General features: G+C 36.3%; 1 protein-coding gene across 2 annotated transcripts in view; it reads left to right on the forward strand.

Moving 5' to 3' along the window:
• The window catches only part of CPQ (carboxypeptidase Q), a 171,033-nt gene that overhangs the window by 54,240 nt on the left and 92,169 nt on the right, over positions 1-24,624 (forward strand). For both annotated transcript variants that reach the window (XM_067290338.1, XM_067290339.1), the window contains exon 4: positions 5,313-5,520. In XM_067290338.1, coding sequence (XP_067146439.1) covers positions 5,313-5,520 — 208 coding nt within the window. The remainder of the gene's footprint in view (positions 1-5,312; positions 5,521-24,624) is intronic.

Here is a 24,624-nt window from a genome sequence, read left to right on the forward strand (position 1 = left end):
GACTTCCGCCTCGCCCTGAGTGCTGTCTCCCCCAGCATGGGCATCAGGCCGCAAATCACCCTTTGTATTCACTGTTTACCCCACGGCAGGGAGGATCACAGGTAATCACAGACCATTATCCCACATAGGTAGATTATACAGGTGAATAATACAGAGCTGCAAGTAAGAGTAGGATGTAGTCTTATTCCTGAGAGGTAATGCCATGATATATATATGTGGATATAGCTACTGATTGATATAGTCATAGATCTATTCAGGAATATATTTTATAATTTAACTCACAAGTAATAAAACAGCTGACCTCATATGAGTGCTTAGTTTATATGAAGCTGGTATGCTGAATGTGGTGTGAGTCCTGTAGAAAGCATGTGGTCATGTATGTAATTGAAGCCTCATAGCATATTAGAATGACAGGGTAAACTGAAGCTACTCAGCCTTAGTTTTGTATTTTGGAACCCTAAATTGCTTTGCTTTACAGGGTTGGTGCTTATGTTGGAGTTCTTGTAATGTCACACTTACTTTTCCCTTTAGGAGATTGTTCTCTTAGTCTGAGGCCTCAGTTTGAGATGTGTTTCCTATCACAGCATCCAGTTGAGCTTGAAGCACTGGTTCATACACGGTTCATTTGTCCTTGGGCATCTTAGCTTATCTTAGAGATAAGGGTTGGTAATCAAGGAAACAAAGTAGTGAACCATGCAAGGCCAGCTACCACAGTAAACATAGTTAGGATTGACCTGACACCATCTTTACATTTATAGCTTTTAGTTTGTACACACTTGACTATTTTACTCAGAAGATAATTAAATATAAGCCTCTTGACTCTTATTGTTCCTTTCCACTCTTCTGTAAGATGTAAGCCCTGTCTGTCTTACTGGTCGTTTGACATGCGCTTCTGACAGAGTGCTGTTTTTTTTGGAGTCTTTTCTGTTTTTATTCATACTGTGATACTTCTCTTAAATGCATTTCAATATGTAAAATTTAGGTGTTTATTAAAAACAAAATGCAAAAACTGTATTTATCCAAATTCTGTCAGCTGTTGAGCAGGAAAGTTAAGACTGAATGATGATGAATTTTCATTACTGTTAATAGGCTTATAAAGGATGAATCTAGATAAATGCATTTCATTTAAAAAATATTTTAAATATGCAGATAAGGTGACCCAGTACATCTGATGTCTGAAGAACAGATGCTTTGTAAACTAACAAACAACAAAAAAAACAGTAATAAACACCAAACTGATATTGGAGTCTGGGTATATTAAGTGAGCTAATTACCTTTAAAGTCTTGCAAAAATGCATTCATGCTTTGCTGGATTACAGCATTTTCAGAGGCTACATGCATTTGAAGCATCACAATCTGACATCATTCGCAGTTATTAGTAGGAAACAGTGAAGGTGCATGTTGCTTGCCCTGTAAGTGCAAATGCTGCAAAGATCAGTGTTGAATCTGAATCAAGTTTGTTTTGTGATCTCCTTTTCCAGATGTTTTTTTTTCTCTCCTTTTTTAAGTGGCAAGAAATGGTAAGTACAAGTCATTTTTTTTAATATCCTTTTTCTTTAGAAAGAGTATCCACAAAGTCCTGTTTGTTCAGACACAGTGAAAACGAACTTCCTCGTCCCCCAGTTCCAAGCTTCTCTTTCCTGAAGCACTTTCTCTTTGCTCTGTTTTGAGCCAAACTCAGAACTGCTTCTCTCCATCTTCATCTGGTATACATAGAGTCTGCTAATCTTTTTTGTGTTTTCTTTGTTAAGTCTTGTTCAGGTCTTGCCATCTGGGTAGCAACCTTTGCAGTTTTCAGTTGCCTTTGTATAAAAGGGGCTTGATAATTTAGTATTTATATATTTTAGTATACTCTTTCACACTTTATTAAGTAGTTTATTATGTAGATACACTTAATCCGTGAAGTGTTTTGCATGCATTTTGACTTTAACCAGGTCTATTCCAAGATGTTTAATGTCTGCCACAAATATTTCTAGTATCAGAATCTCATAGCATTAAAAATATACAGTACTGTGATACTGCCTTGTACCTTTGTATTAGTGATGCTTAGAGTCTTTAAAGTTACCAGCATTTGGACAGTCATTCATTGCCTTCAGATCCTGGTATTGTCTGAACAACTGCTGGCTCTGCCTGCCTGCCTGCCCGTGGCAAAATGCCTTAACTTGGGTAGCTGGGTTTACCATAGCAATGTCAGCAAAATAGTAGTTTGAGCATAAAAAAAGACAGGACTACTAGCTGACTTCAAAGTTTAGTTTTTGTGCTAGCTGGGGTTAACTCTATATCTGCAAATGTTCGATCACTGAAGGCGTGTTAGTACACACATAATATGTTGTCAGAAGGTTTATTCACAGTTGTGGTGGAACTTCAGGATTGAGCATCCTGAAGAAATGTAATTACTACTTAAATTGGAGAAGCAAATACAGTTTTAGGAGTTTCTTTTGTTGAGTATCTGGGAAATAACAAGAGGAATGAAATCAATACAGGTGGTGATAAAACTTGAATTACTGCAGTTCAGTGTGCCTGGCATGTTAGTACTAAGTAATCTTGCCAGAAGACACAGGTGAATGGATTCCTTAAAATGAGCAGAAACTGTCTGTTTCTGATTAGTTGTTCTAATATAGGTTTTCTGGAGCATTAATACGTGAAGTTGTCATATTGTTTTTTTTTTTTCCTGGGGTGTTTATGTTATGTTTTTTGGAAAGTCTGCTGGTCAACATGCTGGATATGTCACCAAACACTCAAAGAATATTAAACATTTGCAGCAAACTGTTGTAGTTTGAAAATAGGAGGAAGTTTATTTACAGGGACAAAGGAAAAGGAAAAAAATATGTAAGATTTGAAGGTTACAAGTCTACATGAGTTTATTCTGCCCAGCAAGGATTGAGGCACAAGAGATTCTGACTACCTGGCTATTTGTTGTGCAGGATGGGATAACTCTGTTATTTCAAAGATGAGCCGCTGATCATCCGATCTGCAGAAGCTGATGAGGCACTAGCCTTCATGTGAGGTTCAGCAGTAACAAGTGGGAGCAATAACTTCTTAAGCTGTTACCACCTAATAAACAGATCTGTCTGCACTCTGAAGCAGCTTCCATAAAACCTCTGTAACTGATTTTTAGTATTTTCTTTTCAAATGAATGTTTCTTACATATCTATTCTGCTGGTTATGTTGTTGATTACCATATGTCTTTTTACTGTTGAGCTGAGGATTGATTTTTTTATAGAGGTAGAACTGAATAATCTCTCCCGTTTTATCTAATCCATTTCCCTAGAAAGAGGATTTCTCCCCTCCTCCTCAACACATGCCCTCTAGGAATATTGTAAGTGTGTTTTTCCAGTATAGAAGACTCAAAAAAAGCATATTTTTGTATTTTTGTTTACTGTCAGTAGCAATCTCATATTTTTACACAATTAGGCTCATAGGTGAAGATTTTCATGTGTTGCTCTAGGTATAATGAGTATTAAAACCATAAGGGTGATCCATTATAGAAATAAAAAAATTGTGAAAATGGTATACAGCTAATGTGAAAAATGTCCATGAGCTGTCTTGAAAGCTTCAACTCCAGCCTTTCTTCATAGGGTAATAAGTCTGTAAAGATATGATCTAGCTTTAGAGATTTCCTTTGGAAATTTCACTGGCAGGCTTTTTCCTGGTAACTGAGACAAATAGCATATTCATAAGAGGACTGAGGAAGCCTCTATATGAATGAATATTTTATGTATATGGAAAATGCCTCTCTTGAGCAGTGACTTTGAAATATGAGAATTACAAAGTAGAACTGAAACAATGGGGGAGAAATAAGGGGGCAGATGTAAAATTTCAGCTTATAGTTTTACTGCAGAGGATGGGTAGTATTAAAGAGCTGCTCATTGAAATATTAAGGTAAAATATGAATGTGCGATTCTAAGCTTATTTATGATTTAGGAATTTTAGTTGTATACCAGTCAATTTCTAGGGTAGTCAAAATGGTTCTCAGTTTCCAGGGTATCAAAATGTTTCTCAAGTGTTCATTGAATCTGTCCTCATCACAGTCAGTGAAACAAATTCCTATTTTACTAGTGGAAAATGAAGGCAATGAATGATTTAATATCAGGAGTGTTTGTAAATTCTCAGATATATCTAGATCCTTCTTTCTTTCTTTTTTTTTTTTAACCTGTTTTTCCCCCTGATATATCTGGATTTATATATAACTTCACTTTAAAAGCATTGACTTAAGCTGCAGCTGCAGTGCTCAGCACTTCTGCAAATCTGATCCAAAGTTCTCAACCAAGGCATCTAGAAAATGAGGAATAATGTAAATAATGACCAAAAGGGCAAATATGCTGTTAAGGATCTTGTCCCTTAATTTTTAAGAATCCTGTGATGTCAAATGCAGAATCCAATTCATCAGGAAGTCATTCTGTTCCCATAGTGAAGAGACGCAATTTAGGGGGAATCAAAAATTTGTCTCATTCACTGCATACCTTTATGAGTTCTAGAAAATGTGGGAATTAGTCTACCACTGTACAGCAGTGGCTTATATTTGGAGAACGTCACTCCTGCTAACAAATGAAACAACCATCCTTTGGAAAACATATAATCTTCTCAAACAGCAAATGGATTTGATACCATTTGACAAAGAATATACTCTTCTTGATTGTCTCTGTTACTCACTGAGAGCTTCTACTGAAAAATGTCCCTTGTAGTTCTTCCTTTCTTCTGCCTCTCTTCTGAGTGATATTACCAGTGAAGAAGTGAAGTGGAGGAAAATGTGGCAAAATGGTGATTACTGTAGGAATTAGTGATTTTTTTTTTTCCTCATTGTCTTATTTTTCCTGAAGTCTCTCATACTAGCACTCTTCAAAATAAATGTGTTTTTGATGTCTGGGCTGACGTTGAAATAGATGAAATAGTGAATTTTAATTTCATTACTTGTCACTTTTTTTTTTAATAGGATGGTGGGAAAGAAAATGTTTTTTATGAACTGTTAATGTATTGAGTGTTCATTGTTTTTCTTCCTGATACAGTAGTGAAGGAAGTATGGTATCAGAAGATTGACTGTTGTAATGTAAAAGCATAACAATGACCTAAATAGTGCTGAAGCAGAATACCTCCCAAATATACAGAGTGTGTGGTAGTCAGATATGCTGATTAGTATAAAAACATTTGAAAGGTATTCTGTTGAAGATTTCTTTAAATAACAGTGAATGTGTTCCTTCTGGCAGTCTGCCAGCGATGGTAATGAAGGTGTTCTTCTTAATAATTCTGTGATGATTGTGTTAACTTAAGGAGCTGGGTTGTTAACACTGAGCTTTTATTATTCTTTTTTACAGCCCACATACTGGGTGGCAGAATTACCAGCCAGGTGTACCGCAGATTCCTACTGCTTGCATCTCCGTGGAAGATGCTGAAATGATGTCACGAATGTCGTTGCAGGGCACAAAGGTTGTTGTGTACCTCAAGATGGGTGCCAAGACCTATCCAGATTCTAGTTCCTTTAACACTGTGGCAGAAATAGTTGGAAGCAAGTACCCAGAGCAGGTGAGTGAGAATATACAAAGTTAAAATTACTTTACTCTTAAAAAATATGAAACAAACAAATCCAGAGAACATCCTTTCCTAAGAAATCCCTCAAATGCGTAAGTCCTAGTCACCCTTTCTTACACATTCCAGGCATCTTGGCTTTCCATTGTTTTTCAGGTAGCAGATTTGAAAAGGCTCAGTCTTGATGTACTGGGACATGTTTTACCAGACCAAAAGAATTACTGTGTTCTAAGAACAGGAAATTGAACTAAATTGTATATACAATTTAACTTCCTCTTTTTTGTTTCCCTGACTTAAAGCTCACGTTAAATAGCACCATCTGATTAGGCTTACAAAGGAGCACATACATAAATAGAGGTAAAATCCTAGCACTACAACAAATGCAATTATTAAATAACAGGTAGTGGGTTATAGCTGCCGTAATGATTGTGCTTGTAGTTTGCTTATTGTTCTGTTAATAATCTACGAGTAGTTCCTTGATCAGTCTAAGTCAGATTCTGCTGTTTAGAAAAAAACATTTGTCTGAGTTTTCCCTCAAATATAAAAGTGAATACAGGCTGTCAATTTAATTTTTTTTAATGCTTTTTCTTGCGCAGATCACTGCAGGAATAAATCATCTATGCTAAAAAGTAGCTGCAAATTCTGTTTGAACCCTAATTGATCCAAATTGATGGTTTCCATTTTAAGTGTTTTTTTTTTTTTCCTGCTTTCTCTTTTCTTCCAACTTCTCAGTCTAAAATCAGACGAACCAAATTTGTGGTGCTGGAGGATTTGTGCCTAGTAAAAGGTCTTTTATGTCAGCTTGCAACACAGAATGGATTTTCTGGCTGTATAGTTTATCATGAAAATGCTGATGCAACCTCAATTACAGCAGTATCAGAAATTACTGCTAAAGTACATCTATTGAGCCATGATTCTTTTTTAAACGTTGTAGTTTTCTAACTTCAATGGAAAATATGAATGATTATCTCTGTCCTTTAAATAAGGCATAGTTCTTAATGATTTTATCTGTTCTGAGATGGAAGTTTTGTAGCTTCGACTTCTGATGTTTAGATACTAGTTTTGGTATGAATATACAGTTCCAGAAGCTTAATCACTGGGCAGGAAAAAAGTAATGACCATTGTGGTTGATTGGTTTATATGCTGTCAGCTATGAATTGAGCTTCAGGAAACGCATCTTTACTGATTTAAAGACAATGCCCTAATTTCTAAATTGGGTGCAGCTAACTTAATTTTATGTCATCTGATTGTTTAGCAATGCTTCTAAGCAGCTAATATGCTATCTTTCCTAAATTGTGTTTGGTATATTTCAAAATTACATTATTTCAACTCAGATTATAAAATGTCCAAATGTAACCTTCAGAGATGCTTTAAGATGCATGCATGTACTTTTTTTTCTCTTTGCTATCCTGATCTATTTTTCAGTAACAAAATGCTTTGGAATCTCCTCACTTCTTGCACTGAGAAGCTCAGTTTTTTGAAAGACTGAGTAAAGACTTATTCACAAGCCCCCTGCTGATGTTAATGGGAGTGGTAGTGTACACACTTTGAAAATGTAACCAAGAAACAGAAAAATAAAACAAGTGAATGTTTAGGTTTTTTAGTACTCGGTTCCTCTTGGAACTTTGGTGGATGCTAATTTGACTTTGTTACTGTGGTAAAAATTGGAACCATCTAACTATTTAGGCAATAAAATACAATGCAGACCTAAACTCTTACAATGCCTTTTAGACCAAAGTGTTTTGAAATGCATTACAAATCCAGTGGAATAGAAAGGTGCTCTTTTCACTGGTCAAAATTTCGATTTAAGTTTTGAATCGAGACAAAAACAAATCTGGATCTCTGAACTGTGAGTGCGAAATCAACAGTGGGTGGTATAGCTATTGCAAAGGTCTAAAAAGCAATACAATCTGAATTCAGGCCGGAGCCCATGAAATATAACTGGTAGCAGACAGCAAGTTGTAAGTTAAAAAATTGAAAGTTAATTGCACATGAAGGTCACTGTAGAATACTGAGGAAGTCCGATGAGAACGAATCTAGTTCTAGATGTATGTTAGGAACGTTGGCATTTGTCTGTATATTGACTGGAATTTAATATACTGCTTGATTTGTAAATAATTCATTGTTTCCTTTTCTGAGATTTTAGCATTTCACCAAGAGCTGAAATCATAAAGTTTTCAGACAAATATCTGTTACAACAGTGTTAAATATTATTATTAAAATCTATTAAAGGACAAAATTTTTAATGCTTTTTATAATCAGATTATTTTCTCCATTTGACCATTCTTGCAGAATGTTCAGTTCAATGCCTCCTTTTTAAGCCATTTTTCCAAGTGTTTTGTGTGGATTCTTGCATATAGCAATGGACAATATATTTAAAGTAAAACTAGGAAAATGTTGCTGAAAACAGATAGAAAATATAGCAGTTGAAACACTTTTGACTTATTTTCCTGAAGGTTTGCTATGTTTTAGAGTTAGTGTTCTTAAAAGTCTTGCAATGCATGCTTTGTTTTGTTGCAAAAAGTGTTTGGAAGCATGAAAACTGATACTCAAAACTGTCAAACTTGCAAACTTTTGTTTAGGCACCTATATTTAACTTTAACATATTTAAATTTCTGAATAACATAAAGCAATGAAAAAAATATAATTACTGCTTTGTGGAAGCATCAAGTGCTCAGGAATGGGTTCGTCTTCAAAAGCAATGATGTGACTTGGGTGCAGATGTGCTATTGCTTTCTGAGGAACCTCTGAACTCAAGGCATATTTTTACTTCTGAAAAGTTAACCCACTCATACTTCAAGTTTCTGTTCTGATTTATCCCTTCTGTTTGGGCAGCCAATAGCAGTAAGCAGATGGTTTAGCATCAATTGCTCCAACTAAGACAAAGGTGCTTTGAAATCCACTTAAGTTGCAACTTTGTACTATTAAGTTCTGAAGTGTTGTAAAAAGCATCTGAACAGAAAAGGTGTATTGACTTTATCATGCTGTCAGTGTCTGCATTAGTTCAGTGTCTCACAAATGTCTCTATTCTATTTATCCTTGTATCATCCCTCATAAGTTAGGAAAGTGCTGCTCTTCCCAGGCAGTACTCCTGTTCATGTCAAAGCAGTCATGACTGTATTATCTTTCTGAGCCTGGGCATCAGGCTCATCCACCATGCTCACTGTAAATCCTGAGGTCCTCTTTTAGTGGCTGCTGAAGCCTGAATCCCAGTAAGTGCCCAGAGGAGGTGAGCTTTTGCTGGTAGGATACTGAGTTCAAGGTCAAGCTCTTCATATAAATCCATTGGAAGCAGTGGGACCAAACATGCTATGACTTGATGCCCTCACAGCCTTCCGGAGCCTGAGATCCCATCATCACTGTGCTTAGGACAGCCGTGAGGGTGGAAAGCCTCATATTTAGGCCTGCATGCCTCCTGACAATGTCATTGTAACCAAACAGTTTGTGAAATGAAAACAAATGGTACCAGAACCTGCTGAGTTCCAGGCTGTCGCTGATGAGAGACTTTTGAAGTCCATTCCTGACTTTATTTTGGGGAAGGAGTTTTTGAAGTACACTGCTGAACCAAGGACATTTTTGTTAGCATCCTTTTGTATTACGCTGTGTATTGGTGAGATGTTTTAGATAAAGTGTGTAGTGTAAGTTTACATTGAAGATTGACTGACTGAGAAATGAACAAATGAACTAATGTGGTTTCCATTTGAAATTCAGACACAGCTGGCAGTAAAATGTATTTGTCTTTTCATATTAATACAGATGTAACATGACTGGTCTTAAAATGCAGAAACAACCATTCCCGTTTCCAAGCAAATACTAGAAATAGGGATTGTTTCTTGTTAGTCTGGCTTCAGTGTACCTAATGTGCCAAATATGAAACCACAAAACTTTAGATTAATTGAAAAGGTATCAAGGTGGATAGCAATGTAACTCTTCTATAGTCCTAACTTTCAGTATTTTTCCATACTGTGTATTTCTTGGTGTGGAATGCTCTTTTACAGTTAATAAGTGATGGGAAAACTGTTTCCTAAGTGCACTAGAAAGTACATAAACTTAATAGTTGCTCATTATTCTGTGGTCTAGCATAAATACTGTAGAACACAAAAGAAGGGGCTTATAAGTGGCTTTTTTAGAACCATGAATAGCTGTTCCAAAAATTCATTCTACACTGCTTCTTTTGCCTCCTGTTTGTTGAGTACCATATCTACAAAATGTACCATTTGAAAAGTGACTCTAATTTGAAAGCCACAGGCATAAAAGAATGTGTTCTGAGCCAAGTTTGAGCAGAGCTTTGAAGGTTGCAATCCTAGGAATGACCTGAGAAACAGAGATGATAAGGTAATAGATTGTGAAGTTCCTTACCAATCCTAGATTGATGTAACAGAAGCTGCTCTACAAAGGAAATAGCAGTTTATTTACTTTTTCATTCCCCTTCCTTTCCCTATTTCAAAAATCGGCCCTCCCTTGGAATTTGGGATACTGGGCAAAACTCCAGGGAACAAGAGAACATGAAAAATGTCTAGGCTTCTGAGTCTGTTAGACATTCATGCACATAAGAAAAGAAATGATCTGTAGACCAAAAAAAAAAAAAAAGAAAGAAAAAAACCCAGCTTCTCTGAAGATGTGTAATACCAGTACAATGTTGTTTTATGGCCTGGCATCAGTTCTACATATGTTAACAAAATGTCTATCCATTAGCCCTTTGATGTGGCTTCCAGATATCCCTTTGCTCAAACTAAATCATGCATACAACAGAGCTTTGAGCAGAGATGTTTTAAGAGTGTGGTGCCATCAAACTGTGGCTCCATTATCACATTTTCTCCATGTGGCTTGTTTTTTGGTCATTCCAAAACGTTGAAGTGTTTATAAGTGCACTTCTGTGAGCCTGTCTCCTATGACTAGACTGATGCTTGTCCCTAGCTCCCCCAAGAATTTGACAGATGATTATGGAGATGGTACTTTCCAAAGTGCCAGCCTGTTGCTTCATAATAGTGGACTGATGGGAAAGAAGAAGGAGGAGAAAGCATAGAGAAGAAACAAGAGAAAGGGTGAAGAAGAAACACTGACATTGTTAGGAAATCTTTTCTTCAGAAGTTTTTGTTTGTATCAATTATTGCTGAAAGAAGTAGTACTCCCTGTGTGTGTGTGTGCGTGCGTGCGTGTGTGTGTGTGTGTGTTTTATTAGTAATGGAGCTTTGTACTTGGGTGGGGGGAGGCGGGTTGCTTTTATAGTGTGCCTTGAGGGAGTGGCAAAAATACCATCATTTGTTCTTAAACAAAGGTCTTGTCATGGTGAAAACAGTCAAAATATTAAGAAAGTGATATGCAGGAAATTTTTTTTTTGTAACCTGACCATTTAAAAAATGTTTTCTGCAAACTGCCAGAAAGCCTACCTAATTTTAAGTGTAAAGTGCATGCTAAATTTTGTGGTGTAGAGCTTGACAAATCTTGTAGAACTTGAATTGTCCATTTAAAACCCAAGAACTGACTGAAAGTGTTTAACTAGTTATGCTGGGTAGAACTTGGGCACAGTTTGCCTTGCAATTCTGAATGACCAGTAAGTCCTTAAATAGACATGATTTTTGGAAGACTCAGTACCTTTATACAACAAATACATCTTATAAATGATTTGTGCATATATGGTTGATGTTGCTAAGGGGCAACAGTTTAAAAGCATTGTTCTACTTAAAATGCTTGTGTGTCTGATATATTGATGGAATGAGTGAATGGGTACATATGGAAGGAAGATTCAAAATAGCTTTAATTAAAAAAAAAAAGATTTTTCTGAAATATTTTTGCTGGAAGGTACACAAATCAGATTAATCACTCTAATATGCCCTTTGTAATGTTCAGATGTTATGAATAAGATGAGACTGAATCTGTATGTGCACAGTTGAGAATTTTTGTTGAGAACTTTTTGTTGGCACAAACTAGCATTGAGAATGGGATAAAGGGCCTGGCCAGTAGCAATCTCTGCTGGTCTGTAAGAGATCTGAAATTCCTGTGTCTCTCAGGTTGGCGATACAAGAGCAGAATCAAGGGTTGTGCTCCAATGGGTGCAAGCAAGCCAGCAAGTCTTTGAAAGGATGCTCCTCTCCAGCTGAGACACAGTAACTGTGAACTGTGAGTGCATATGAGCTATTGCAATAGGAAGGAAAAATGTGTTAGCTTTAGTTGCCTTCAACATTTGGTCTCTAGAGAGGGCAGACCTTCTTAAAATGTGCTAACCCAAATTGCTTGCAATCAACTGGTTATATTCTAGGTTACTGCAGTTCCAGTAGCAAGGGATGAGGACATGTTGGTGACCTTCCTCACTAGTGGAGTCTGGAGGAGTTAAATTGAGCTCTGCTTTCACTGTGCTACATTTCATTTGGATTCTCTTGATCTAAGCTCAGATGGCGTGCTTTCTGGTTTTACGCTTGAGCTTGGGCATACTTATCAGCATATACAGTTAAGCTGACAGTTTACCCCATCTTTTTCTCACTTTTTGAATCCAGTCTGATATCTGCCAAAAACTACTTGTTAGACCTTAGCTCCATGCGCTATTCTTCAGAATGTTTGGATGAGTTTTTACCTCCTCCACTTCCAAAACTGCAACCAATTAAACAGTGATACTAGAACTTAAGATGTAACATTTATGGTGCTTGTTCTACTGGTCAGCAAATTTGTCTAAGCAGTACACAGTTTTGTAGTCCTTTTGATTATATGAATATAAGCAGATGTACTGTAATATTTTTTCCTTCCCACCCATTCCATTGTCTCTACTCCCCTACAACAGTTTAAAGAATTACTGTGGCATTTTGTTTCAGTAATAATTTACAAATACACACAGGTCTTTAGAGTGATTGTGAAAGCTTTTTTCTCCACATAAAAATGTTATCTTATAAAATTACACTAGATCCCTCTTGTATTCTAATATGCAAGAGTATGTGAAAGGTAGTCCTGGGTTTGGCAGGTGTAATACTTGCCTAAGGCATGAAGTAGAAAACCACATTGCTGAGGGGGAAGGAGGAGAGAAAGTATATCATACTTTCCACTGTGAATAAGTAGATGCTAGTGCCAAGTGTCAAGACTTAGTTTAAAAGCATCCATTGACTACAGAACTCGTCAGATAGCTGTAATAATGTGTTTATATTTGTTAGGTCCTTGGCCCCGCACCATAGAAAGAGAACTACAAAGACAGTTCTTGTCCTAGTGAGTCTGCAGTCCAGGAGATGAATGCAGATAGATAAGATGCAGTGGGAGAATCAGAGGAAAATAGCTAATTTGGAATGTTTAAGAAAAAAATCTATCCTTTTCCGTGCAAGTCCATGGAAAACTGCATCTTTAAGAGTGTGTAGGTTGAATGGAGAGATCTCTCCTGCATATATTCAGAGGTTCCAACACGTGGGTCCAATGTGTAAGAAGATCTGACGCTGAGATTTTACATAGTGGAGAGAACTAACATTGTTAATGGAGTGGAGGGGAAATGCTAAAAGAAATGAGATCTAAAATGTTCAGGCAGGGGCTGAGATGAAAGGAGGAAAGAACTTGGTCTGATCAGTCACAAGGAAATATTGACAGCAGTGGTTCAATTGCACAGAAGCAAAGCAGCAGAGGTTACACTTCAAAATGTGTGGTTGCAGCAGCTGAGAGAAATGATAACTCAAGTTTATAGCAGAGTTTGTAGTTTTGGGGGACAGAGAGAAAGTAATACTGAGAAACATCAAACAAGCTGCAGAATTGTGAGGAGACTCCATTTACTCTAAATGCACTTACTAGAATTTCATGCATCACATTTCAGCTTTATGAGAGCACGGAGCAGGGAGAGGTGGTGAGAATGATGAGTTGATCCCAGGTGGATCTTTAAGAGAACTCTGTGGTCTTTAAGAGAACTAGTGTCAACTCCTCTGCTTGCTTCATTAGTATGATAAAACTTTGATATCATTCATTCTTGTTTTTTTTATGCAGTTTTACTTTCGTTTTTGTCAGCCTAAAAGGGATCCTCTGGGCTTCTGAGACCTTAAAGAACTTGCACTTTGCCACTGTAGCTGTATTGTGAATGTATTCATAATGATGCAAAAGTATTTATTGTGGTTCAGCAAAGCAAAATAAACTGTAAAGCACATTATACCAGTATAATTTGTTCAAAATGATTGTCGATAAAATGTTAAGGATCTTGTAATGTTGGCAGGCATAAATCTTAATTAGATAAAGGATTGAGTTTTGTTTATAGACTTTCTCAAGTATTATCAGTACTTATACCAACAATTATATCTTGATATAGTACGTAAGTTATGTAGAACTTCATTGTGCAAAAATATAAGTTTAATTTGCATCAGGTAGATGGAAATTTTGGACAAATTCCTGCTTCACATGGTTGACTCCATTCAATAGGACCAGGGACCAGTCAGACCAGTAAACTGTTCTGTGTGTTCAGGATTGAGATCCTACAGGGAGAATGTATAAACTGGAAATGGATCTGTAAGCATATGAATTAATGAAAAAAACAGCTAAAACAAGGACTACTACACTGATTTTATTTTTTAAATACAAAATAAATTTCCATTTTTCTATCCACTTCTTTCTGAGATTACACTTTTTATTGAAGGTGCAACCAAAAAGGCATGTTGTAGGGTCTTTACCAGAAAAATTATTTTGCAGTGCAGGTTCTGTAAGTTTACTTCTTCAGGCATGCTGAAAAGTGTGTCCCTCACAGTCTGCATTTGCTTCTCATAATAATTTTATTCTGTTTATTCCATAGACTGTTTTACAAATTTGAACAAAAATGAACTAAACCATATATTCTTCTGTTAGTTACGTAGTCTTTTGGCATCTGATTTCTATCACAGTGTTTGAATTTACAACCATCATTGCAAAATATTAGTCTCAAACAGTATATAATGTCCTGTTTATTCAAAGAAAATCTCTCTGTCCCATTTCATCTAATCGTATATATATATATAATCATATACAGGGTGGAGAATGGAATAATATCATGATGTCAGATGAAATATCAGTCTGTAGACCATATTGCTTTAGAAATTGCACTGAATCAACACTTTTTCCTAGCGTGCATAAAAGTAATTAGAAGTAGAATTTTCCTTGTGTTTTAAATATTTTAACTCAGTAGGGAGAAATTGTAATGTTGTATCAGTACTTCTGTATCGTGTAGAATTCTGAGATTTCTTTTATTTGCGTGCCTGGTCTAATTATCCTTGTGCTTAACTTCTGCTTTCAGTCATGTCAACTGGACAGAGATTTTTCTCATCCTCTGCGTGTGCCAAGTTTAATGTGCTGCTTGTAGGAGAAGATATTTCATGAAGTAATATTGCTTCACGCTAATGGAATTTGTTGCTGTAAGCTATAAATATGATAGTTTCAGGACGCCTTCTTCTGTGGTGTGCAGTTCAGCATGGTAGAGCATATTCTGCTATTCCAAATGGGAAGTATCTGTCATCCAGCTTCTTGGCAACAGAATGATTACTAAGCTTTTAGATAACATAAGCGTGAGATGTTTTTTAAAATGTGAAGTTCTTCCCCCCCTCTTTTTCCTCCTTTCAAATAATCAGGTAGAGGACCTGAGATAAAGTTATTCTTTGAGAAGAGAAGGAAAAACAAGATCTTGGACTGTTGACAAGTATGTTCCTTTCTGTCTTATCTTATGAGCAAATATTGGATCTGGTGGCCTATTCTGCTTGTATGATTTTGTTCCTTGACATTGTAAACCTGAATTCAGAGATTTTTATGTTTTGGATCTATATTCTCCACTTCTGCTTGAAGTCCACTCACCTCAGTTTATGCGCTAAGGTGTTCCGAGGAGCTATTAATTTAACTGGAATAATGTTCAGGAGATACTTTATTTGACTGTCGCTTAACACACATTCTGCAAGTCTTACTGGAAGTCTGCAGCTGTTATACTGTGCATATAAATAGGCTACAGTTAATAACATTATTTATAGCAAGACCCAGGCTGAAGATCTTTTTTTTTTTTTCTCATTCATTAGAGTTTCCAACTTTCAAATAAATTAGAAAAAATAATTGGATTACACCCTTACCCACTGAGTATGGTGCATTTACTTTTTCATTGATTAATTTGGTAATTTAATTTAACATTACCTAGACAAATTTAAATGCTGAATTTCAGGAAAGAGATACAGCTAAATATAAATAAATATAAATAAACCTTGTCTTTGATAGGTTGTTTTTTTTAACAGAACTTGTGATAGTAATGTTCTGGATTATATCAAAATATATAAGCATTATATTCTTTTTATGTGGTCCTTGTTACATATACAATTTCATGTTAGAGAGCAACATAACAAACTCCTCCCTTCCCCCCACCCCCAAATAGCCAACAAGCCTGTCAGAATAGACGACATTATTAGTTGCACAAAGTTAACAAAGGCTAAGGCTCAAATCACTTGCATTTCCATTTATATGTGACAGATTTTTTTTTCAAATTCTATTTTGTGAATTAAAGTCAAGGGATGTTCTAGGTCTCACTTCAGGGTGATCTGATTCTGGTGATTCTGGAACAAGTTGAGGGAATAGAGAATGTGATACAAATTTGCCAGGACCGCAAAGATGAAGTATTAAATATTTTGGAGGACAGGACAAAGATTCAGAATAATATTGACAAATTAAAATGAGCAATATTCAACAATATGAAATGTGATATACTTGTCTTTAGGAAGAAGAAATTAAATGTACAGATGCAAAAAGAGAAGTATCTGCTGTACTGGACAAAGTAAATGAGAAGGAGATGCAGGGGATATCATATACCACAAATCAATGAGTCAGTAATGCCATGAAAAGGCAAGAGTATTAGGAATACATTCCATGGATGTGTTATATGGTAGACACAGAAGATAGTTTATTTATTCTGCTAGTTTTGGTATTGTGTGGTGTGTTTCCTCCAGGTGAAGACTTCTGGGTGCAGTTTTGGATGCCACATTTCAAGATGTAAACCAATTAGAGTCTCGAGTAGAGAAATGAGATGCAGAAATGATGGCATATGAGGAAAAGTTGAAAAATCAGGCTTTACATAATTCAGAAAAGAGAAAACTGAGGTTCTTTGGTGTGTAAGAGGCTACTATAAGGAGAATAGTCTAAATTGTTCTTTCCTGGGTAGACAAGGAGGATAAAAAATGAGTTTGTATCACAGAAAATCGGGAAAAATTCATTGGTAGTAGAGTGAGGAAGCCTTGTGTAGGAAGGTTATAGAAGATCATGTGTTGAAGGCTTCTGGGAACAAAGTAGATCATTGCTGTCAGATGTTTCCTTAAAGTATGCTTGATTTTGACTCCATGCAATGGAGTTCAACTGAATGATTTTGTAAGATCACTTTATGCTTTAATGAGGTATGATTCTGTGAAATTGTCATGATTGGCAGGTCACTGAAAGAGGAGAAACTGAAGCCTCTGGTAGGGTAGGCCATACAGGGACCTTGCCATATCTGCTGAAAACAGTTGTGAAGCACTCTGAACTTAACAGACACGGTAGGAAGAAAGGAATTATGGCATAAAAGTAATGTGATGACAACCAGCTTTTGCTTGGAAGAGCTGTCCTGCCATGTGAGCAAACATGTTTTAGGCAGATACACAAACTGAGGGGTTGAAGGGTAGCATTTGAAGTAGGTGTTTGTATGGAGAGGAGGCATCTAGGCAATCTTTTGTGAGTGCAGAAAGCTCAGGCTGCTGAAAGAGTGTCTGATCATTCTCATGCTGTAATTGCTTCAGGTTCTGAAGTTTCTTTCAAAAGCCTGTGCACTGAAGAGATGGCTTTGTTTTTCTAATTATCTGTGCAGCACATTTAAAACTCCTCTTATGACTTGTAAGCATAGGATTCTGCACTGTCATGAAGCATGAATATTAGCTATTTAAGATCCATTAGATAATATATATATGGGAAAATACATAATTTGCATGTCTGTCAAATCACTTGCTGCTAAGTTAGATTTTGTGAAAAATATCTGAGTTTACGTTGAAAGCACGAGGAAAATTCAGTTTTGTTTTCTAACAGGAAACTTTTTCCCTAATTGGGAAAGGCTATGTATGTTAAAAAAAACAACAACAACCCCTCCTCCGCTGCAACAAAACCTTTCCTTTCCGAACCAAGAATCACTTAATGAACATTCTTCCTAAGCCACCAAAAAGTTGAGAAAAGAGCAGATAGATTGCAATAATTTTAGCTGCTTAAATCCAGTGGCACTGAAACTCTTGAAGCCTCTGGGTTAAATGTAAGTATAAGTTCAGTATTTTTAAGAAATCTTCTTTGTCTGTAACTGCATTTTCATTTAAATGTGTATCTTTTGGGAACAGATAAGGGTTTCTTCTCTCAGAGTGATTGCAGAAAGGTACTAGGATATTTTCAATAATTTTGCTTCTTTCATCACTTTAAAAATTTCTTGTTGAATCTTTGAAGCAGAGAACTGTTTTTTTTTCTTTTTCTCTAGCCCAAATCACATAATTTAATTATAATGTGGGTTATAGTTGTTAATACCAATTTACAACTGGGATGTTGAACCACATGGAACTAAAGATCAAGGGATTTGTTGCATGTGATGAATAAAGACAGCATCAAGGTCTTTAGATTGTGTTGCTGTTTGGATGTGATACCGACCTGGAATACAACTATAGTGACAGCAGGTGTCTTTCCCATCATGTAACTCAAAGCATGCATCTCCTGTGGTGGAGAATAGGAGTCATTTTTGTCCCTCTCTCCCTTGGTAAACCCGCTGCAGTTTTAATAAACGCTATCAAATAATAATCCACACAAATTATTTATCTTAAACAATTAGCATAATACCTGTGTAATTGCTTTAGACCTGACCTACTGAATTAGTAATTAAAATATCTTGGTTCTTCTGAGGTTCTCTAGATATTCCTGTGAAGAACTCCTACTGTTTTTCAGAGCTCTCTTCATTTTCTCTGCAGCGTCTCAGAAATAGATTTATTATAATATCAAACCTTATGTGTACCCAATTCTGATCAATCTGATTTAATCAGACTCAAGGTACTGATTCTTCTCTACTTCTGTTCCATTTTCTGGGCCTATGATATCTAAAAACACAGGATGAAGAGTGTGAACTCAATAGCTATGTTCCTCTTACATGATAGAACACATTATGACAAAGCTAAAGCATGTCTGTAGGAGGCAGTGCTTCTCAAAGTTGGTCCAAGACTGCAGAATTAAATTTCTCAGGAATTAAGGACTTTCTCTGACCTTCTGTTCCAGAGAAAGGCAGCTTCCTTTGACCTTGCTTTCTCTGCTATAGAAATATAATTTTGCAAACACTGTTTCCTCCAGCAAAAGTAAACAAAACCTTCTAAAACAAGACATCCCAATACACATTTTTCTCCCCTTGGAATAGATTAAAGACCAAATAGTACATGACAGATACTCATCCTGCAGAATGTTACACTGCCAATGGGCATTTAACACACATTCAGTATACAGTTTGATACATGGCCAGAGGATGCCCTCACACTACACCTATAAGACAAGAATTCAGTATTTAACTAGCTTTGAAAAAACAACTAAGGATGGATCTAGTGTTAAATTTTAGTCCCTTACTTTATGCATTAAGTATATCTTAAATGGCAGGGAAAGAAGGGGGCTTTGGGAGTATGGGGCTCTACCTGGCTAAAGGGGCACCCATTCCATAAAAAGTCTTCACAAAAAACTTAGGGCCTCCATTGGCAGCTGGATGGGTGGCAGTGGGTGAGCTGAGGATCAGAAGCAGGAAAATGACATCTAGTTGAAGTTTTCTGAGTTTGTATTTGGGCTGCAAAAGCATTTGAGGAGGCATTGTCTTCTACTTCATGCCTGTTGCATCTGGAGTGATCAGGCACTTCAAAATAAAAACCACTGGGAGTAGTTTGTCATTTATATTTTCCCCTGTACCCCCGTAAATGTTCATGGGAGTCTACAGTCCAGAGCAGCTAACCCTGTGAGGATTCACATGCATGACCCATCAAGTAAGAAGAAACCCAACTCCCCTCTCCAAGCTTGCAAGTCCTGCTCTCGGATGAAGTCATTCCTTTGCCTGGGGATTCTCTTGGATTTTGTAGTCCTTGTGGATACCCAAATATTCATGATGCTTTTAAACACTGGCTTAAACTTGCCGAAAGATTAAGTAGGCCAGATTCATGACTTGTGATGATCCGTATCTTTCATTTTATTTTGTAACTGGAAATTAAACAGCCTATCAAAGACACAGCCAATATCAAATAGCTGTAGTCTGTCTGCTGAGTTGCCATCTCAGTGTTCTGCTGACCACAGTAGTTTCCTACTGAATACAGAATCAAGATCTGATGTTTGCACCTTAATTTTAATGCTCTACATGGCTCCACTGTCCATTTTTAAATGTACTCTTCAAAGCTTCTGTAATTAGTGTGTCAGCTATTGCACAAGTAAGAGACAACTTCCAAGGGAACTGAGTATAAATGATGAAGTAGATTCTTTCAAGAAAAAAATCAAATTTCATATCCATTTATCTGAATTTTATCCTTCCCTTTTGCTTGCATACTCCTTTTCCCAAGCAAGCAAGCCTGTGAGTGAATTAGGTTATTTCTTTACTTACAGTCTCAGAAAGAAGGCTAGGAGGGAATGATTTCTATTTTTGCATTTGTGGGAATGCGTAGGTACAATGATGATGGGGACCTTAAGTACCAAGAAAAACATATTCTAAATTTATTTTTATTAAAAAAAAAAATTAATGCCATATGTGCTGAATCCTCTTTTTGGTTGCTGGAAGTTTTGTGTTGCACAGCCTGGCTTACACACTTCTGAGAAAAATTTTTGACTGTCTAGAAATGAATATTCTGCACTGAAATGGGAATATTTTTGTTCACTTGAAGCTGCTCACTCCAAGAAGAGTTGGAAAATTTTGTGAGAAATTTTTGCTGTGTAAGATGCTTTATTTCTGGGTGTGATATTGCTCAAATAATATATATATATATATATATATAACATAATTAGTTTTGGAGTTACATTGTTTCTGGTGATCTAATCATAGACATATTTGGTGAATGTCATCAGAGCTGGGAATGAGCTAGAGCACATATTTATAAAACAATAACTAAGGACAAGTCACTTTTCCTTGAAATTCTGACCATGCTGAGCTTCTTAGTAGAAAGTTTTTTTAAATTGTATCTAATAACCAGAATTATATCTTCAAACTCCATTTTAATTAATGCTTATAAAGCTATTTGTCCAAGAGGATGTGAAAAGAACAATTTACAGAACTATATCAAACATAGGTTCACTCTTTGTTTGCTGGGGCATTTCTTCCCCATTTATTATACTGCTGTTAACCCATGCTGTGTGTTTTCTGCTGTTAACTGAACATACGCTCTATTTTTAACTGTATAGAGCCTTCCTCTGAACCTGTGACACTGTTTTTTGGCTTTTTACCGTATCTTATATAGATGAAAAATACTGCAGCTGAAAGTAGATTTGGTACTTTTGATCACAGTCTTTTGATTTACTGTCTTGTTTGAAAGCATATGTGAAAGAGGTTCCTAGTGACACTGCACTCAGGAGCTATAACTCTTTTAAAGATAAAAAAAATTGTTGTAATCCTTTCACTAGCTAATTTCTGCATGCTTTAAATAGATTGCTGTGTATCCAGGGAAAATAGCTCAAGAGAAAATTAGTATGTGACTTCATTTAGTGTATTTTGTGCAGCAGTTACCAGGCTAGACAGAATGATTAATAAATTATTGGTTTAGTAACTTGGAGTGAATCACTTTGGCTGTAACTGGATTGCAAAAAAAAAAATCACTCAACAACAGTAACAGATTTTTACAGTGGACTTAAATATTTTGAATTGTGCTTTTGGTAAGTGATGTGCTAATGTAGGATTTTGTTCTGGAATAAATCATCTTACTGGGGGTCAGGAGCAGGAGACTTGGGGTATTACATAGATTTTGAATGTGGTAAAGCAATAGATTTATTAAGATCCCACAAGTAATTCTACTGAAGAAATACATGCCCTTCTTTCTTTCTTGATCCCATTTTGGTACTGAAATTGCCTTAGTACACTCTTGCAAACCCTGCTGTGCAGTGACAGCAATACCACCGGATCAGTTCTGTGAAGTTGGACCTGTGCTCTGTGAAGCTGGACAGGGTAGCAGGAGTAACACCCAGCGGAGGAGGAGAACCTAGTCACACCAGCTCTGCTCCATGGCTAGTTCGGAAAAGTCCTAGAAACTGGAAGTGTCTAAATGAGGAGAATTCAGGTAGATTAGCAGGAAATAATAGGTTCTGCATGACAGACAGAGATATACTGTCTTATATGTGTAGTATAAGACTAGTTTTAAAGTGTCTTTTAGGTACTTTTTTTTTTTTCTCCTGAAGTGTTTTGATATTCTCTCAGACTAGGATATATATTAAGGATTTAAAGATTCCTCATAAGTGCCTGATCTAGAATTGTTCTGCCTGTATTCTTCAAGCAGAACAATCAGTGGCACCCTGATTTTTAATTTCCTGACTTCATTTGTGTCAGTCGCATTTCCTTTGAGCTTTTACCAGTCTCAGCTAAAGTTCTTTCATATGCAGAGAATATTTAACAGTTGTTACGCTGAAGGGTTTTTTTTAATGTATGTGCTTGCTTAGAGTTTTTTGAGAGACGATGTGTTTTTGTCAGTAGAAAGTGGACTTCTTAATCATGAACTGTGCTTTTTGTGATATTTAGAGCAAGCAAACAAGGTTCATGCAGTTTACTGCAACGTTCAGCAGTTCCAGAACAGAAACCAAACAGCCATATCTGTTTAGACTGCATCCATTCTGTCTGTCCTTTGTAGCAGTGCCAAAGCTCTCCACATCACTGAGCCTTGCAGTTAAAAAACAGAGACCACTTTGCTTTGTTCATGGGGCTGAAAGCTGCTCACAGTATGGGATTTTAGGACTGAGATTCTTCCAAGAATGAATTACATCTAGCAGTTAGAGTAGTCAGAGGAGTAAATCAAAGGGATTGTTTTGACTGCTGCCTTATTTGTTTTTGCCAATATTGTATTCATTCAGAAAGTTAAAAAAAAAACTTAATTAAATGTGATATCTTTATAATAAAAAGCAGAAAATGTTGCTTAGTTTTCACTTTGTCCCCCATGCAGAAACTGTATAATCTGAACTGTACTGGAGTCTTTCTGTCATGTGTTCTAGTGGACAACAATCAGATGTTTTAAAAATTGGGTGAGAGGTTTGTGGTCTGTATAATAAAGTGACTAGCAGTGGACAAAAGATTGCATCTATATTTAAAAATCTGATCATGGGAATTGCTCTCCTTCTATAAATTGTTTATAAAGAATTAAAAACAAAATGACAGAAAGGCAGATGACCATGATATGAAGCGGACAAAACAGAATGATATTAGGAAAAAAAGCATTTTTTGTTCCTCAGTTTGGGGAACATTTGAAAAGAACCATGGTGAAATATAACTTTAGACTTTCCAAAATTATTAGCAAGTATCTGTGCAAATGACTACTGAGGAAATTACTTCTCATCCCAGGACTATTTCAAGCAGGTTGTGGTTGTAAAGTTATCTAGGAGACTTAAAGAGAAAGAATAGGAACTAACTGTTGCTTTCAGCATTGTTAAAATGTGTTAAAAATTGTGCTGAAGTAGTCAATGTTATTAGCTCAGAATTCTCATTGCTGAGCTAGATTAATTTTTTGATTACAAACCTATGTAAAGTTTAACAGAACTAGTTGAATAGACTGTAAAATGGCAAGTGAAATTTATGAGGAACTTCCGCTTTATAACCTTTGGTAAAGAGACTTCAAGAGATAAAGCAGGTAGGTGTCTTCATCATCTTATCTTAATACCAGAACTGTTGCACATGCAGGGAACGGGTAAGGAGATGCATTAAAAGATATTAGTGAGTTGCATTTTGACACTATTCAGTTAAACTGCAGTGTTAATAGTTGGAAAATATTGATACCATGAGCGCTGTCAGTTTCAAAATCAGATTAAACACTTAATATAGTTTTATTAGATGGGATAAAATACTTTTGAGAAGACGTTTGAAGATTTGGTATTTATCCAACAGCATTTTGCTGAAGGAGGAGATGGGAAAGATCTGCAACTTTAAGAATATGATGGATGCAATCTCTGAATTTAGACATAAGATGTAACTGCATCTGTATAAAATTACTGTGTTCGTTCACTGAAAGTTCTGTTTTTTGGAAATTCAGTTGGTGATGAATATTTCATAGCTAATGCAACTTTTTATTGAAAAGGAAAATGTTTTCAACAGTGCTAGTAGATGAGGTTTAGAGCTGCATGATTTGCATGTTTGGTATGATAAATGTTTATAGTGTGTTAGTTATTGTAGTTAGTAATGACTAGCTAAAGCTCTGTACTGATAGATACTCAAGTGTGGGGAGCAAGGCCTCTTTGCATTCTATGGGTCAAGCACTAATAGTCTTTCTCGGGGAGAAAGTATTTTATTCTGTAAATGATCCTGCTAACTTGGGCATCTTTCTGTCTTAATAAGGGGAACAGAAGTTAGCTGTATTGTAACTGGTATGATGTTAAATGCTCCATCACACTGAATGTGGGTGGTGACTCCTGAACACCTGTGCTATTTTGTTGATACACCATACCAAGGGCAGGTATGTCAGGGCACTGACTGTGGACTTTATGTAGTCCTTTCAGTTTTCTAGATTCAGGTCACTGAACATCTTGAAGATAAGGATTGATAGTTGAGTAGATGTTCAGCTCAGTGGAATGAATGAAGGGGGTTAGTTGCTTTCAGTCTAGTCCATGTTGCTGGAAAAGTACTTTCTTCACTGGTACAATGATGGAGTTCACTAAACGCTGAAAAGTCTGCAGTCAGGTATCCAAATCTTGCAACCCTGATACGGTTATCCTCTCTGGAAACCTTTGGTAACTGCTAAACATATTGCCCAAAAATAAGAAGAGATGATTGGATAGTGTTCTCATCATAATAATTTGGTTGCCCTCCTAATTTTGCTATATTCAGAGAGGTGTAGCTGTGTCCATAGTATCCCAAGTTTTCAGGGCTTATTTTTCAGAATAACAGGGTAGTCACTATCCCAGAGATTTTACAGTCTAAACTAGAGATAAGAGAAGAGTCAAGAGGATGACACATAGGGA

This window comes from Apteryx mantelli, chromosome 2, assembly GCF_036417845.1.
Source record: "Apteryx mantelli isolate bAptMan1 chromosome 2, bAptMan1.hap1, whole genome shotgun sequence".
Lineage (NCBI taxonomy): Eukaryota > Metazoa > Chordata > Aves > Apterygiformes > Apterygidae > Apteryx > Apteryx mantelli.